Below are 19,352 nucleotides of genomic sequence, written 5' to 3'. Positions count from 1 at the left end.
TGTCATTTCAACAATCTCTGACAATTAGCTAAATACAAAAATTAATATCCTATCATTTAAGATTTGTATTTGTTGGGGCTGGCCAAAGAGCTCAGTGGATTAAAGTGCCTGCAAAGAGGCACAGGGGCTGGGAGTTTGATCCGTGGGGCAACTGAGACTGGGCATGGTGGCATGCGCCTGTAATCCCAGATCTTGGGAGGCTGCAAACAGGCAGATAACTATGAGTCTGATCTAGTAGTGAGACCCTGAACACCCTGTAGATTCTTCCCTATAATACAAAAAAAAAATGTGTTCTTTAACATGCAAAAGATTTTCTAAATCTCTAACTGTAGTAAGTAGTAACTTAACAGGATTGGAACTGAAGAATAGAGAAGCTGTCTAAGTAAGAATCTACTTCTCTGTTCTTTGAGATTTTGTTTCTTTTTCCTATAAGACAAATAACAACTACTCAATATATTAAGAACATATTTATTTATCCACATACAATATTGTTTGTTCATTCATGCATTTAGGTATTCATCCACAAAATATTTTTTCAGGTCTATAAACACCTTATTACTTAAAGTTTTAAGGATAAGGATACTAGTAGAAGAACCAAAATGCATTTCTGTTATAAAAATGGCTATAAAAAAAGCTAAAAGAACTCCACAGTTTTCTTTGGGAGTCAGGTAGAAATCAGCTGTGCTCTGAAATCTACAGAGTTGAAATGCCAATCTCAAAGTGCATTTGAAAAAAGGCACAGTGGCAGGATCACGGGGTGGGAAATGGGCCTGGCTGGAAGGATCGCTATATGTGTATTTTTATCATCCATGTGTTGGATGAAGCGGAGAGCTGCCAGATAGCTTCTTTTCGACAGCTTGGAGTTACTGTTGGGAACAGATCCATGTATGGAAGTGAAAGCCGAAAGGCACAGATAAGCTGAGATCCAGCTATGCAAACCATGTTTAGAGACACTTAAAGGACAAGTATCTCAGGTCCTTTCTTTCTGGTGCATTTGGAGAAGGCGTCACACTGGATCACTTTTCACATCCAGCCCATGCAGAAGGAGCAGCAAAGGCTTGACAGAGGTAGGTGCAGGGCTTCGGTGGGGAAGCTGATCTAAGGGATCATTTGGGAGTGCTCCAGCTGGAGCCTTAATAGATGTGCTTTGTGGGAAGGCGGGAGATGGTGGTGATGAGAGAGAGAGAGGAGGAAAGGGAGAGAGAGAAGGAGGAGGGAGGGAGGGAGAGAGATGCAGGAAGGAAGGGAGAGTTGGAGCCAGTCACTAACAGGCATTTAAAAGCTTTGCCTTCACAAGGCAAGCTTGCTTGGCTCTGAAATAAAAGCGACAACACAGATTTGCTGCCAAATAAAATCCCTTTGTCCTGGGTTACTTACCTTTCTGAATTTTGTGGCTATAGGTCTCCTTCAGTAATGCCGGCAGCACCTTTTGGTATGGTTCACAGCTTGCGGCAGGATCCTGGTACTTGCTGTGTATTTTAGGGAGGGGTAGGTGGAATATGTCATTTTCCTTACTCGTTCCCCAGAAGGCAGCAAAAAACTCACATGTGTAATTAGCTCTTCCTTAGATATAGGAAGGGTTGCTGGTGAACGACATTATTTTTTTTGGCAGCTGAAATCATTTTTGCAATGTTTCTCAGAAGCTCAGAGGTTGATTACATCCTGCTCAAAGATTCTTGGGCTGTTTTCACAAACATGGGTCTTGCGTAAGTGAAAGTTGCTGAAACCAGCTGTAAGCCTTGAATGTCCTTGGTACCTTTACTCTTTCTTTCTTTTTCTTTCTCTTTCTTTCTTTCTTTCTTTCTTTCTTTCTTTCTTTCTTTCTTCCTTTCTTTTTCTTCTTTCTTTTCCTTTCTGTCTCCCTTTTCTGTCTCTTTTTTTTTCTTTCTCTCCTCTTAAAGACAAAAATTTCACAATTTGAGGAAAAATATTTGCAAATATTATTGCTATCATTTTGTCATGAGTGGTGTTTTAGGAATAGTAAATTGTGCAAAATAGCAAGTTATACCCTTCAGGAGTACAAGGTAAAAGTACGAATATAAAGCAAGACCATCAATATCTATTTCTATATAACTGTATGATATTTTCTAGAAAACTGGTTATATCAAGCAAGTCATATCAATTTTGCTTTGGATTTGCATTCCAGATAATTGCCAAATTGTTTTTATTATATAATTAAAGCAGTTCCACTAAAATTTTAAGAACTAAATTTGAGAACTCTACTAAAACTGAGAACTCCTCCCAAACACTCACCAAAGTCCAGGGGGAAATTACAAGTCATGTCTATAAGATATATGTGTTTGCCAAGATTTAATTAAAACAATACTTATACAAGATAATAGAATTTAAACTTCAAGATTGATGTTGTTGAGGTCAGTGTGTGGATAATTCAAGAAAGTTTTGAACCAGCTCTTCATTTTGTTTAGCTCTTGATCTTCTAATTGAGCTAAAGGATAAGGAAAGAGAAAGGTACTTATGATTCCCATTCCTTGATGACAAATAGGAGGTGGGAAATGGTGAATGAATAACTGCAAGGAAAGAATAAAGATAGTTTGTAATACTAACCAAGAGATGCTTTCAGGATGAGCTCGTATTTGGGAAAGATTAACAGATAGGGAGGAAACGACTGCGCCTGTGGTGGTTTCTTCCAAGCTCTACATGTTCCATCTCACTGAAAAAAAGAAAAAGAAAAAAAAGGTGTCAGGAAGAGAAAACGAAGTTCTGTTTCAATAATCCAGTGGCATTATTAAAGCAATTACATGAAAATGGGGGTTTTTCATCAAGTTATTCCTGTACATGTCTGTTCATCTTGACAATCCATTAGGTGTATAACACGCTACTCTTTCTATTTGTCTATAAGAGGCTATTTTATGTCATTGAAAAAATACTAATATCCTGTGTCTGAGATAAAAGTAACGAGAGAGAAATAAACTATGCTTTCTTTTTTTAAACTAACAGAGACAAGCTGTTGTAACTTTAGCTTAAGTGGGGCAGGCCTACAAAAGGATGGTTTTAAAATACTTAATTAAACACTCTATTCCAGCCAGCTTTCCAAAAGGAGCAGTACGGCAGGAGTGTGTGTTTTTCAATACATACCAGGTTCATATGAATGATGCCAGCAGCATTGGTGAATGGATGCAATACACACATGTCACATCTACAGTTTTCCACTTGCTTAGTGCCAAGTGTATTTCAAATACACGCTCACCATGAGCAGTACCTGTCTCCATTTCTCCTTTAGCAAACAAATACCAGGAGCAGAATACAGGTAACAAAAACGAGTCCTTGCTACTTTAGGTACAGCAGCAGTGGCCCAGGTGCCTGCTCTTTTGACTGGTGAAATCTTAAGCATTTGATAATGACTACACACATAGAAAATATGGAGATTGCATTTTGAGAAAGGAGTCAAAAGCATTGGCTGGCTCACATGAGAATAAAATGGCCGTGGCGCTGTGTTACACTTAAGGGATTCATGGGGCGAATTCACAGTGGCACGGGAAAATGGAGAAATTATAGTTTGTGCACATAGCACAGAGCTCAGCTTTGGAGCATCTGTTCCCATAGTGGGCTCAGACTGAAGAGTCTGTGGGCCTGTTCTCCTGAGCTACCAGGACTAGCAGACAGTGCTTTGAAAGGAAACAAGACTCCTGAATTTGGGAGAGCTACATGACCGGTAAAACAGGGATTTATTTTTCCAAAAACATGAAACTTTGAGCCACAGGAAAGGTCATTAGGTTGAAAGGAAGAATACATTTGATTATTATTTTTTTAAGAAACTAAAATAAAATCTTGCTGAAATGAAAACCATGAGACATTGAGTAGTCCTGGGCAGAACAACAAAGAGTTCAAAAACTTTCAGAAGTATGTTAGACGCATAAGGGTAGGGGAACATAGCAGAGAGGAATTTGAAGACCAGAGAGATTAGGTTTCCCCAAGGTCAGTAAATGGGAGGTAAGAGTCCCTAAAATTCCACAATTCTAGATTTCTGATCAGGAGGGATCTGACCAAACTATACCTCTTTCCACTGAATTTTAAAACGGCATACTTTCAGGTCTCATGAAAAGGCATTGGAGTAAAACTGCATACCAGGGACTTGTTGAAGGTATTTTTAAAGTATGTAAAGTGACAAAAGGGAAGGAGGTTCACATGACTCTTAACCTTGCAGAGTAGAATAGTCCTTCAAGTTGCATTAACTTCGGAAATGAGCCGAGCTGCCTACACACATTCACCGCTTGGGGTAAGTGGTATCCAGCAGCGCCCCTGAGGAATTAATATGCTTATGGGTTAAAAAGATCTTAGTCTTAAAAACCAAGTGTATGGAATTCAAACGTGCAGCCAACAGCCAGTTATTTCTCAATAGAAAGTGTAGTAACCAGTCTAATATATTTTAATGGGGTGAGTTAAAAGACCCTGGGTAGAATATTTTTTGAAAACTGGTACTTTGTCCCAGAAAGGTGATGTAAATTTTGCTTGGAATTCTTATTTAATAGCTTAAGTATATTTATAAAGAGATTTTCTGTATAAAAAAGATTTCTATAGATATTTGGTATCTCTCATTATGTGAATACTATGTGAGTGCTAGCCACAATCATTAAAAAGTCTAAACTATTTGTAGGTAACATCATAAGCTTTAACCACAACTGCTAAGTGAAATTTTATATTGTTTTTGCAAATCACCAAACAATTATCTTGAAAGGGCTCGTTTTAAATTTGGATAACAAACAAGTTCTATTTTCTTATGGTGGTGGTGGTGGTGGTGGTGGGGTGTGTGTGTGTGTGTGTGTATCTATACCTTTTATCTTTCTAGCAAGAATCAAGAACTCTGAAGAGATAGTGCATGGCTTTATGTAGAAGATACATTAGCTCTTCACGTATCAATAGGTATGATTAAAAACCTAACACTAGCCAAAAACTAAGAGGATATGTATGATCCATAGTGGATTCCTTCCATTTATGTAGAAACTGTAGACTGAATTCAGATAACTTTAATGAAGGCTCTCAGAAAAGTGCTGGTAGAGATCAAATAAATATCTGCCTCAGGCTTCAGGTCTGTGCAAGGAAGACTGTTCGAGTCTTGGATAGAGCACTGATCAGGGTGCTCAGGGAGAAGGGGTCCCGGAGTCAAGGCGCTTGGGCTTCATTCTGACCCTTCACCATTGAAACTGTACAGATCACCTAGCTTTTGCAATTCTTATTTCTTTTCCATGTTGAAGGCATTAAGTAGTTCAATGTAATAAGCAGCGAAGGATATTGTCCTTATAAGTAATCTCACATACTCTGAAGAGGCTAAATCATTCTCTTATCACTGTATATGTTAAGCTTTTAAAATAACCTAGTACTAGTGCTGAACATCTGGGGCATTTTTCTTTCTCAGTCTTTGATTGATAATAAACACTGAATTTTCCTCCTTCTCCAAACTCTTATTATGAAAATGAGTCTGATAACTATCATAAGGTTAGATATATAACATAAATAAAGCCCAACATACATTCAGTCATGAATATTTGGAGATCTACAAAAGATTTTCAAAGCAAAGCTGTACTGTAATAGAAGAGAAAGGAATTCAAATTCATTAATAAAAAGTGTCAAATTATTTTCTCAATAGTGTCATTGTTAGGTAAATGAGATAGAAGAATGCACTAAATATTCAGAATAACATGTGAGATTCCAGTCAATAATGATACTATGCAAGAATAGATAAAATTTTATTCTCTTATCTTGCAGCTTGCCTTATGAGAGACAGCATACAGTCACCTAAGGAAATACTTCATGGGCCGTTATCAATTGCAGGCTACTGTTGCATTTCACACAAATAAACAAAATTTTAACAAGCTATTTCTAAACAGCTAATTTTACCATTGATTTGGCCGTATGTGTAAAAATATTAAAGTAGATTCTACGAAACATTAAATACGTTGTTTTTCTTAGTTAAAAAAAAATCCCAGTTCCAGATTTAGACAAATTCATGTTCAAATCTCGCTGGATAAGTTACTAAAAAACTATCTTGATAGTTGTTCTGCTTCTGCTATTTTCTAAGAAAATTACTAAGCAAGTAACATGTGTTAATTTATTAATCCTGGCAATTACTTTATGAGATAATCACCCATTGCACAAATGGGGACAGAGGCACAGAAAGATTAAATAATCTACCCATAGTCACATAGTACACAGACAAGGAAAAAGCTGACATATTAGCTTAGCTCTATGTTACACTATCCAGGGACTGTTTCCTAGTCATTTAAGAATGAAAACAAATAATAAAATTAAACGTTCAAAGTATTTATTATAGCTCTCTCAAGAAAGAAGAGCAATATTATGCTAGTTATTTTTTTCCAGATTACTATTTGTTTAATTTTATGTTTAATGAATAATCATTTGAAGTAGTGTTTCCAGATACCAACTAAATCAGAAATACCATTGACTATGCCTTATATATTAATGGTTCCAAATGGGTGAGCTAACATTTCAGAGACAAAGGTCAAATTATTATGCTATGATTATATCCCATCCTTGTCCTCTCTGCTTATCATATTACTCGTGTTTCAGTAAATGTGTATCAAAATTTTTAATGCGGGTATCCACACTTTTCAATGTTATATAGCAAAAATGGTGTGGATAAAACTGAAAAAAACGAAATTGGACTCATTTAAATTATTGTATTCGGAGACTCATCTCAAATACACGTTGAGCCCATTTCAACTCCAGCTTATAAATCTCAAATGAAGAACAAGAACCCACTTGACATTCCACTTGCATTTGAGATGTTACTCATGAGCAAAAGACCTTTGAGAATTATAGTACAATTTTCATCAATGTCATGAGTCATACAGTTAGTCCTACAAAAACTGTAAAATGCATTTTAAAAGAACATGATTATAGAGAAATTGGTTGCGTTTTTGATAAGAATAATGCAATGAAAGTTTACCTCTTTCCTCCTCATTTTTTATCATGCATATAAGGAGAACAGAGGCCAGACACATCCTGCCGCACTCCGTGCTAACCTCACCACACACTCCAAATGACTTAGATTATTTCCCTGGAGAAGGAAATTTTGCTGCCACTAATTTAAATATTATTTCACCTTAATTAGATAAAAATCTACTGTGATACAGGGAGGGTTGACAGCAAATAATAAAATTAAAGCCTCAAAAAACAGAGTTCTTTCAGGTTCTATATAATTATGAATCTTTATAACTTTCATTTAAAATATTACCAATGATCAAACAGCCTGAGTAATTTACAAAATTGTATTATATATCTTCCTGAGCAATGAAAAGCATTTAAAAATAAAAATATAGTATGTTATAAGCCAAACACTCAATGTTATGGTATAGGAACTCATAGTTAAGCTGTGTTTATATACTTATGTTCAATAAATGTGTTTTTGAACTAAGGTGAAGGTTCATGATCTTCGGAGGAATACAGACTGTAAAGATTTAAGTAATGAAAGGAGGCCTCAGGTTCCTGCTTTTCACCAATCATCCTTTCTGATACAAGTAAAATAAAATATACTCAAGTTGCTGGATAAAATTTTTTATCCTTCAAGACAATACATAATAAATATTCATTAAATAGGTTGAGAATCAGATCTCCAAAGGTAAGAGGTTGCAACTATACAAACTACATTTTCCAAAGGATGATCAGTCTGAGAAAATAAAAAGTTGTATTTGGTAAAATAAAAGGGTCCTTTGGTCATTAAAAAATCTATGAAATTTTACATAAAAATGATACACAGAGGGCCCAGTAACATATCCCTGGGTCTTAGAAATTCTGAAAAAGATGTAATCTGAGTCTGACCTTGCTATGTTAAATGATAATTGAGAATCTAAGCGAGAGCTAGATGATTTGCTGTAGTCCTTAAGCTCGCAGCACCTGTGTCACCTTCAGTCATATCTTAACTGACCCTGATGAGCCCAGGTGAGTCACAGGTATCTCAGTAGCCTATTGCAAGTAGCCACCAGCAACTGCCCATGTTAATATGTACAATGAAATGGAGTTGTGTTTCAATCATGCAAGGTAGGTTAACTTGGAATTAGTCCTCTGAAATTTTACAGAATTGACTTGACAGTAGATTTGGTTACTTTTCTCTTGTTGTGGGAACAAAATACCCAACACACAAATGAAGCTTAGAGTTAGTGGAGGTTTCAGCCCGTACTCAGCTGTCTCCGAGGCACAGTAGCACATGGCAGAGGGCAGCAGTTCATGGCACTGAAAAATAGCAAAACAGCAAGAGCCAGAAGAGAGTAATAGCAGTGGCTAGCAATAGCAAGCCTCTCTCCCTTCCTTACATTGTATTCAAGCTCTCTGCCCCTGGGGTGGGTGTAGCACTCACACCCATAACACTCACATCCATAACCCCAGCATTGCATCAAGAATTAATCACAAACTAGAAGCAGCCCCAGTGACTACAGGAGGCTATGGGGGGACAACTACACACCAACTGTAACAACAGTGTTACGCTTTTAACATGGAAAATAACTATTTCATGGATTATATTTTTTGCATATTTATATGTGAAAAGAGTGAAAGAATGCATAGCTTACAAAATACTTGTTTAAGAACCATTCATATCTTTAGCACCAACATTCCATATCCAGGCATAGCTGTTCTAAAAGAATAGAAAAGTTTTGACTATTGTTTTTGTCATTTCTTGGAGGTGCTAACTACACACATCAGCTGTTCTCCTTTGACTTAGATTCGGCCTAGAGTAGCAGATGTGTATGTGTAGTTGCACATATGCATGTGTATGCTTTTTATTATGTCCCCACAGCATCTCAGATTGAAACCTTTCATTATAGTGTGCTGATGTAACTGCGTAACTCTCTCCCTTTACCAAGGTCATTGAGTAGCTGCAGCTGCCCTCAGTACTGGGAAAAGGAGTTTTGAAGAATTCTGTGCTTAGTGGGACAGAGAAGCACATCAGCAGACTGTTGGGAGGCAATTTGTTGAGAACTCTGAGAAACAGTTAATAGAACAGGCCAGTGGAGATGTGGGTAGAGGCAGTAGCATATGGAAAGTCTGGAAGAAAGAGACAAACATGACACATCACAGATGGGAAGCCACAAGCATTTTAGCTTTGTAAAAAAGTAGTTTCATTGTTTTGTTTTATTCTTTTACTTTTTATTGAAGTATCTGTCATACATCTACAGAAACATGGGGCTGGATAGCTCAGTGAATTTTCAAACATGGACTTTATCCATGTCCCCATGAACCCAGCACCTAGATCAAGCAGTAGTAGACAGAAAGAACACGACACACAAGTCACAACCAGAGCAGAGACAAGTGCTGGCCAGAGGCCACCACCAACTGGAATCTTTCCTGTCTGTCTCTGGCTACTCTCATCCTGCCCTGGCTTTGCCCTGTCCTTCTGCCATCTGTGTAGCTACATACATGTTTCCCCTGAAGTTCCCAGTTCAGTTTATTGGAACAGGAAAGTTATCGTCAGTACTTTGCTGTAAAAGGAATACAACTGTCAGCATAAAAGCAAGTAACCACAAAAATAAACCCATAACTCTGAAAAAAAAAAAGAAGTAGAGATATCATCAACACTAAGGAGCCCTCTTTATTTTTCTTGTGAGGCATTTCCCTGCAAGCATAATTACTGAAAAGGTCTTTATTGATGTTTCTGATTACTGGAGATTTTAGACACAAGATAGTAAAGAATATGCCTGAAGAGGAAATAGTGAAAATATATTGTGTATCTTGTTAAGAACTCTGCTGCTGATTTCTACTGGTCTGTTCAAAGGAACACCTAATGCTTAATATTTTTTTCTCCTTAATTTTTTCAACCAGTTCTGCATGCTTATATCTGGTACTCTGAACAACTAATTTGAAGACAATATAAAATATACCAATCATTGCTGAACTCATCATGTTGATTAGTGAAATTCTGTATCATTTGTAATGCACTTTTTACTATCTTTTATTCCCTCTTTTAAAAAGTTCAGAATTAAAAAAGAAAAAAAAAAAAAAAAAAACCAGACAACTCTGTTCTCAAGGCAGTGGCAGGGTTGAGGGATTTTAAGAGGAGGCAGAAAGCCTCTCGATAGGAGCGCGACCAGATCTGGGGCGTCACCCATAATTGTGCACACGCACTACCATCTTTTGACCCAAATTAGATAATAAATATTTGATAATGATTGATATAGATAAATTAATATCTTAATCCATTCTTTTTTTAATCCATTTAACATATACTTATTATTCAAAATCAAACAAAACTAATCAATCTCTACATCTGTGCTAAAAGGACACAGAAAATAATTTTTTAATGCTGTATTCTTATTACAGGAAGAAACAAAATAGAGCATATATTACATTTAACTCTTGAGTACTTAACAATTATGAAATAAATATTAGTTGTTATTCAATTAGCATACCCTTCTCGAACATCTATATTCCATATACTGTATTTTGGTATATAAAATCATAGCAAAGATATGGTCCTTACGCTGAAAAATTTGTTAGTAAAATTGAGGAAAAATAAACTTTAAGAGGGTCATTGAAGAAGCTGGCAATGACAATAATCCAGAAGTCTGGGAGGGAAGGTGCAAGTCAGACCAAAACTGTTGTGGTGTGTCAGATGAGTGAGCTAGTCAAGGGGAGGCTAAGCCACATGGGATTTGGCAAAACCTTAAGTAAGTTTTAAAATGGTTATAAGTTCAATAATGTGGGATTTTAAAAATATTTACTTCTTTAGTTATTTACTTCATGGAGCAGGGGAGGGAATACAAGGCTTCATGCATTCAAGACAATCACTGAAGGACTGAGCCTACACCCCCAATCCCAAGAATTCATTTTAAATATTATATTAGGGCCGGCGAGACAGTTCAGCAGACCAGTCACCTGCTTTGGCAAGAGCAGGCATCAGGTTTCCATCCCCGGTCCTGGATGCCATGCTGGCCCCACCTCCAGGCACGCTGAGATGGTAATTGAGACTGGGTGTGGTGGCACATGCCTGTAATCCCAGCACTGGGAAGACTGAAAAACAGTAGGATTACTATGAGTCCAAGCTTTGTAGTGAGACCCTGTACCAACTATATAAAAATAAATAAATGTATAAATAATAAATAATTATATTGACTTTTTAAACTTTTAAAACCATATTTATAGCATAAGTTGGAATCTTATTAATAAATATGGCAAAAAAAGACTGTAGTAATTCTGTGAGTGATATTAAAGTGACAATTAGAAAAGATGAAGACAATTTTGATGCTTCCAAGTAGGATCTTGCTTTAGGGTAAAGACAAAAGAAGACTGGAAAGGTAGAAGGATACTTGAAATTTGATCACTTATTTATATAACTATTTGAAATATGGGCCATTCTTTGTGTCCAAAGGAACAAGATACATCATTTCTCTTTGTTGTTGTTGTTGTTGTTGATATTGTTGTTTAGTTTTATGTTTTGTTTTTGAGACAGGGCTTTTTATGTAGTATAGGCTGGCCTTGAACTCATGATGATCCTTTTGCCTCAGCCTACTGAGTGCTGGGATCATGAGTACAGTCCACCATATCCACTGAAATATTCGTACTGTTAAGCTCTGGTCAGATCCTAATGTTGTATTAGATGAGGTGGGGTTAGGAACTGAGATATCTCCTAAACAGCCAAGGATAGTTACCAGAAGAACATGATGAGGCAAACTGAAATAGATGCCTCTTCACCAACTGAAGCTCTCAGAAAATCATTGCTTTTCCTTGGCATGTATCCCTATCTACCCGGGAGACTGCACTGAATGACATCTAGGAGGTGTTCTGATTCTCAAGGAAAAGTGGGTACATTGTACCCATATTCGTCAGCAGACCACACAATTCCCAAGCAAATGATCTAAAAGTGAGGCAGATACTATATGAAAATTGGTAATATCATTCAAATGTCAGTCTTCTAGAGAGACCAAGTATGTGCAGTTAGTTTTAGTTAGTTTTCTTATTTATGTTGAAGAAGTGAAATAATATATATATATATATATATATATCTCAACATAAATAAGAGATGTAACTCAACATTGATGCTAAATAAAATGTAGTATCATATAGGGAGCTAGCAAAAGGTAGAAGAAGATCAATTCTAGATTGGGTGATCCTAAAAGTGAAATATGAACAATAAATAAACAAATCATGCAAATAACTGGGCAGAGGATTTCTAGATGAGAAGAGCAGCAAATATAAAGTCCGTGAGGTAGAAACATACTTGATGTATTCTAGAAACAGTAAGATGCTCAACAAGGCTGGAAGAAAGGTAGGGGAGTAGGAAAGCCGTGGCATCAGAAATTAGCCAGCAGCTAATTCATCAGTTCTTTGAGGCCCAAACATTTAGAAGACTTCATGTCATTTGGAAGACTTTATGACCTTATTATGTTAGTGCTAAAAATTGTGGGCTGAGAAATGAAAGGTTTTTGATCTACAGTTCTGAAGGTTCTTTTTGTCTGCAGGAGGCAGGTTGGACTGTAAGAAGGCAAAAGTACCCCAAAAAGTTGGTATTAAAGATGTTGCAGAGTATCTGTGTGAGTATTTTTTTATGAGTATCTATATAATTGTGAAAAGATTTAGGAGTAAAAGGAGTGCTGCTAATCATACAGTGGGCTAATATCAGTGAGCTGGAAATTACCCAAGTAAACTAGGACACAAGATTACCCTAATTAAAGAGCTGTTTTCAAGAATGAATATGCGGTGAGTAGGTGTTCAAAGAAAGGCAGCTTATATTAATAACTTTAATCTTTTCCACCAAAATGTTAGATTTTAAAGGTACTAATGGGTAAGTTGAAAATAATTTAATGAAAGAATAAACTAGAAATGACTCAGGTAAACTTATTCTTTAATGACTGAGTTCTTGGCACTTTTAATGAACTAAATCTGCCTTCGGAATATCTTAGTAATGTTTACTGTAACTTAGAGTTTCTCAACTTCAGTTGTCAAAGATTTATTTTTTAAAAGAACCAATCAATATCTTGTGACTGTAGTCTTCCTCATAATTCATTATGAAACAGGTCTGATCTAGCAGTAGTGTAACAGGTGATGAATTGATTCTAAGATATCCTCTAGAAATATTGGTTAATATAACTCGATAGTATTAGGAACTCCAAAGTACAATTAAAAAAATACTTAATAACAACGATTGCATTCAAACTTTATGTCTTAGTTACTTTTCTCATTGCTAAGACAAAACAACCAGACTCAACAGTTAAAGGAAGAAAGGTTTATTGTAACTCCCAGTTTGCAGAGGTTCTTTGAAGAGTTGGCTGGCTATCTGGTAAGGTAGCACAGCAGAGGAGCATCACAGGAAAAACTGCTCATGGAAGGCAGAAGGCAACAAAGGTGGCAGGCAACAAGAAAAATGTGGACCAATGCCATCTTCTTTCTGTCCCTTACATTGTATCTAAGCTGCCCTTCCTTAAGATGAGCAGCACTCATATCCAAGGTCAGGCACCCAATCCTAGCATTGAACTGTGAATCAACCCAAGAATCACACCCTTCATCTCAGCACCACACACTTTAGTTACAGCTACCTCAAAAAGCTTTATCTATAATCCCAAAGGCTTTGGGCAAAGTCTGGACACAACCCAGAACAAAGTGTGCTGGGCCCCCAAAGACTCATACCCATCCCTTTTAACAATAGCCATTGTATCTATCTCTAAGAGGTACCAAAATCCCCATAGCTGCACCATTGCTGAAAGAAGTCTATATCCAAAGTCTTTTTTGAGATTTAAGGGAAACTCTTAGCTTCAAACACCTATAAAAACAAAAAGGAAGTTAAGCACTTTCAACTCTAACCGGCATAAGAGACACATTACCACACCAAAAGGAAACAATAAGGGATGGAAAGGAATGGGATCAAAAGAACCAAAAAATACAGCAGGGCAATCATTCAGTCTTGTAGCTTCATGTCCAGCATCCAAGGCAACCTGGGTTAAGATTTGAACTCCAGAGTCCAATGGCTCAGGCCCAACAGTATGAAAGATAGTTATAGCTCCTGTGGCACCTCTATGGGCCAACATTGATCACTACATTGATCAGCCTTCTTCACATTATCCAGTTCATATCTTCTTCCCCTTCTGGGCATGCCACTAACAGCTTCACACTCACAGCACCATAAGGTTTTCTCTGAGGAGCACATTGCCTGGCCTTCAAAGTCTTTTCAAATCAGAACGGAAGCTTTCCTAGCCCCACAACTCCTGCATTCTGCATACACATAAAACCAGTACCAACTGGATGATGACAAGATCTGCTGCCAGCTGGAGCAGCAGCCAGGCTTCCTCCTTTCCTGGTCCTAGGTGTTCAGTGCCTGGGTCACTGAGCACTCTGAACTGAATCCAGAGGAATAAATTCTGTAAGCTGCTGTACCATTCTAGAACAAGGTGTTCTGGGGCTCTCTTGTCAAAGCAAATTTTCTGACCAATCTCACAATATTTTGAATCATTATACTGGGCCTTTTGTTCTAAGTATAAACATAAATCTGCCTAAAAATCTCCAACAGTAGTCATACCACTCTCTCAAAATTAGACTATCTTGAGATTTCTTTTGCAAGATTAATTAGTTCATCATCCTAATCTCAATGTCAGGCACAGTCTCTGAACATGCCCAAAATGCAGAGAAATTTTCTGCATTTATCACATCATCTGGAGTCCAACAACCAAAGCAGATCTTCCCTGAAAAAACCTGAGCCTAGACTTTAATGGCAGCATTCCTACCAGCATTTTGATTTTCTGAGTTCCAACCATAATCTCCCATCAAGTACAGTTTAAGGCATTCCAAGGCTTCTTATTCATCCAGCATCTCCCAACCTTTGCATACTCTTCCCACAAGCCATTTCTAAGGCTCCTAAACCATGGCCAGGTACATTTCCAGTAATGACCACTCTTTTCTTATATGGTTCGTACCCAACAGCCCCCCCCCAAAAAAAGCCTCATGTAGTCATAGATCGAGCTTTACAGAGGTGATTGATCTAGAGTATGTGATGCTGGGATTAGGGCTATGAAGCCAGGATTGATTCATGGTTCAGTGCTACGATTAAGGGTGCACCACACTGGGTGTGAGTATTGCTAGTGCTAAATGAGGGTAGCCTAGATAGAATATAAGGAACTGTAAAGGGGCTGTTATTGCTGCTGCCTGTTGTTTGCTACTTGATGCTTTTGTTGCCTTCTGCCTTCTGTGGGCTGTTTCTTTTCAGTGAGACCCCTCTGCCATGCCGCCCTGCCTTAAAGCCAAGTAATTACTGACAGAAATTTCTATAGTGAGCTGAAATAAATATTTCTTTCTTTACCTTTGGGAGTTGGATATTTTGTCTGATCAATATGAAAAAATAACAAAGACATATACAATGTGATATGTGTGTGTGTGTATCACAATTCATTAACAATGTCACACTGGTTCAACTGCTAGAAAAGTCTTCAGATTGTCCTGATCTTGAGTCCAAAAGAAGTTTTTTCTCATATTCCATGAAAAATCACTGTTTCCTTCATGTTTATGGTTTTATGGACTTAAGTTTCCAACTCGAGAGTTTAAGATGTAAGGATTTTCTTTGTTCCTTGACTTCTCCATCAACAAGCACTGAGACCAGAGTCAAATACAATGGACTACAGACAAGTTGTGAACTTGCTATTGATGTAGAAGGCTGAAAGGTACAGAAAACTAAAGAATACACACAAAAGTATGAGCTCAGAAAGGATAACCAAGCAGAGCGCTGGAACCCATGAGGGTTTCTTCCCTCATTCCTGGGATGGAATCTGTTGCTTGTAAAAACACTGATGGCATTTGTGTGGGTAAGCTTGCAAGCAGGGAACTTGAAGCATGTCGCCAATGTGCAGATACTGATATATAGATCATCTATAAATTTTTAAGAGGTTCATTATGTATTCTCTTGGTGGATGAAGATGAACATGAGCTTTGAATTCTATTCTCCTGAAGCTACTAGCAACAAGGAAAGTATTCAAATCAATTCTTATGAGCCAGACACCTTTAGCAGTATTTTTTCATGTTTTATGCCATGAAATCCTGACATTAAACCATATGAGCTGGATTGTGTTAATCATCTCCAATTTTATAGTAACAAAACGAGAGACAGAAGCATGCAATTAATGTGTCAAAAATCAAACAGCCAATTAATAGTAGTCAAATCTGGCTTCAGGGTTAATGTTACTATCCACTCCACTACGGGCAAAAGCATTACAACCATTAATGTGTTAATTTGTTTACCTAGTACTAGTTCTAGTCTATGGAATCTATCACATATAACTGTCACTACACCCTTTGGAATCTCTGAAGATCGGCAGTTGTTCAGCTTCTTTCAAATTTTGTGGCTTTAGTTTGTTTAATTGGTCTTGCTCCTAGCATGTGGATTTTTGCATATGGTGACATCTGAAAATTCTTCTTTGAAATGACACTAGTATCTATTTTGTTATTTAATTCATTTGTGCATTTATCAAATTGAAGATACAAGCCAAAAGTACTTTTCAGAGTTTCCCATGAATATATTTTTTCAATACTAAAAGTCATCCAGCCTTTTCTCAGACTTCAACTTTGATACCTATCACAAAGGTACTAAAAACAGTTGTTACATTTTTGTCTTATATTCCGCTGCATTTGGACAAAGCCAAATACAGAGCCTTGAAACACATGGCATGTTGTCCACCTACAGTCAGTGCTACTGATCACATTGTTATTTTGCCCATGTTTAGTCCATTTGTCTTCATTTGATACAAAGCATTTTGTGTATTTATGTCAAGCCCCTTGGTGCAATTCAGGAATCAGTTTCCAGTATCCTGTCCAATTATCAAACTGGCTATAGATACCTATTGCTTGTGAGGTTAGGATGACTTGACTATGAACATTGTATTATTTATTAGCAATATTTTAAAATTGTTTATGGATATATAATAATTGTGAGTAGGAGGTATGACCCAAATATACAGCAAATATTTAAAATTTAAAATATTTTTGGAGTAAAAGACACATTTTCATTACCTTACTTCCCATCCAAAAAAAAAAGTCCTTTTTCAAACACTCTTCCCTTTGTTCTGGTCACTTTTTGAAGCAGTTCTAGAGTTCTCTTTAATGAGTATCTTTGGTTGCACTGCTGTGACTGCTAAATGTCCTGGACTGATTGACAGTGTTTACCTTCCACAAGCATTTAGATGTTGGGGAAGAGCCAAAAGTCACCCAGTGTCGTATCTAGTTAATAAGGTGGAAGAGGACACACTGTAATATTTTTATGACCCTGCCTTTCTGTTGGATGCCACTTGGCAGCAGCATTCACCAGATTTTTTATCACAACTCATAAAACTACTGACAATAGAAGACTTCACAAACAGCTTCAGAACGTAGCAGAGTGATGCAGTAAACTTGGTCAAATAGAGAAAGTATTCTGAGTGGGATTAACAGCGATGTGTCTCTTATTGTATTTTTTGTTCTTTTACATTTAAACATTCACCACATTTTTGATCACCCTTTGTATGCTTATAGAGTACAATATAGTAATTCAATGGACATATACAATGTATAATGAGGAGCTGCTGTATCTTTCAGCTCAAACACTTGCTGATTTTTTTTTTTTATGTTGGAACATTCTCAATCTTCTCTATTACCTATTTTGATTACTTACAATCTTGTTTCCTATTACATTCTCCACTTTCTCATGACCTGATTGGTTCAAGGTTCTCTTTTAAAGGATTTATGCACTGAGTTCTAATTTGCATATACAAACACTGCACAAATTGGGAAGCGAAATATTTTATCATTTCTATCCGTGCATCTTATTTCCCCTTATTAACATTTCCCATTCTCCCTGTATCTGATAAATACAACTATTGACCTCATCTCTGTAACACCCACTGACATAAATGCAACACAGTTGAGCTTAAACTCATCTTTACTGTTTATGTAGCTAATGTTTCTGGTTTGTATAATTCACTGATGACCCAGAAGCTGTATCAATTTAGATTCCTTCCCTTGGCTTGTACCTCAGATTGTAGAACCTTTGTCAGTGCAGCCATGTGGATGAGTCACGGCCATTGCTTGGCCAATGTGCTCTCTGTGAAAGCCTGAGAGAGTGTCTTCTCCCCATGTGACTCTCCTTAGGGACACTCTACATCATCAATCACTTTCCACCTTGGCCCCATAATCTCCTTGATCAGAAAATTTGGGACACTACCGAGGTACATGACGTTACAGTACAAGTTCTCATATGTCCTGAGTCTTAATTGACCTTAGAAGGCTAAGGCCAAAATGTTGGCTTTCCTTGTAGCCCTCCTTTTTCTCTAATTTTGGTCTGCAAACTTACGTTGTTAACCATCCAGAAGACAAGCTTATTGTTATTATCAAATGATTTAGGCTATTAAGCTTAACCTCACTATCTCACTGCATTTCAAACATCTTAGGCATAATAAGGAGCAGGTATGTTTCATCAAGTATTGATATGTTGAACTTTAAGTCCCTGCATAATAGGATAAAAAACATTTATAATCTAATTTTTTAAATGTTTTTTATCCCTTGGCTTAATGTGTCTACACCACACCAAGTGAATCCTCAAATTCCATAGTTCATACCTGCTGAATATCTTTCATATTAATTGCGGTCTGCCTTTTTCAGTAATTTGTGACTTACTACAATAATGCACTGAGATGTTTTGCCTCCAGCCTGTCCATTCTTCATTATTCTCTAATTTTTTTTTGGCAAAATGATCTTGCTAAATCAATTTCTATCTGGCAAGCCCACACATAAAATCTTTCAATGAATCCCTACAACTCTCAGAATAAAAATTAAATTCATTAGCTTATTACCAAAGACCTTTATAAATATGGCCGTGGGCCAGGGAGATAGCTCAGTGGCATAAGCGCCTGCCTGGCCAGCACAAGGTACTGAGTTCAATCCGTGGCATCAAAATAAAAATAAATAAATAAATAAATAAATAAATAAATAAATAAATAAATATGCCAAGCATTATCTACAGACAATTGTAGCCAGTAGCTTGATTCTCATTGTCACTCCATAACTATTCTTTGTTCCAGGTTTAAGAAACTATATACAGTTCCCTCAACTAGAGAGTGTGGTTTAGATACCCATCATCTCATATGCTCAATATCTTCTCTCTTCCCACTTAATAAATGTGGCCTCTGCTTTCAGAATCAGTACGAGAATCTATCTTTCTTTAACACTCTATTTCTCAATATGCAATTCGGTCATATATTTTCCCTGCATATCCTATTGCACCCTGAGGATATCTCTGTGACGGTTTATTTTTATCAGCATGTATTTTTCTGTCTTCTCATTAGACTCCAAGCTCCTTGAAGACATGTGTTTATCTTTATATACACAGGATTTGGCAATGCTTAACATGCTGTGAATGTACTTGATAAGTGTTT

General features: G+C 36.9%; 1 protein-coding gene across 6 annotated transcripts in view; it reads left to right on the top strand.

Moving 5' to 3' along the window:
• The first annotated feature begins 966 nt into the window (after positions 1–966).
• Slc8a1 (solute carrier family 8 member A1) overlaps positions 967–19,352 on the top strand; it is a 401,459-nt gene continuing 383,073 nt past the window's right edge. For 4 of the 6 annotated variants that reach the window (XM_004627644.2, XM_004627647.3, XM_023711223.1 and 1 more), the window contains exons 1-2: positions 967–1,067; positions 1,613–1,706. In XM_004627644.2, coding sequence (XP_004627701.2) covers positions 1,037–1,067; positions 1,613–1,706 — 125 coding nt within the window. In that variant the 5' untranslated portion in view covers positions 967–1,036. The remainder of the gene's footprint in view (positions 1,068–1,612; positions 1,707–19,352) is intronic. The other 2 variants (XM_004627638.3, XM_023711224.1) reach the window with 2 other exon arrangements.

This window comes from Octodon degus, unplaced genomic scaffold, assembly GCF_000260255.1.
Source record: "Octodon degus isolate 3935 unplaced genomic scaffold, OctDeg1.0 scaffold00020, whole genome shotgun sequence".
Lineage (NCBI taxonomy): Eukaryota > Metazoa > Chordata > Mammalia > Rodentia > Octodontidae > Octodon > Octodon degus.
The sequence above is the reverse complement of the archived record's forward strand: the minus strand, read 5'-3'. Positions and strand labels throughout refer to the sequence as shown.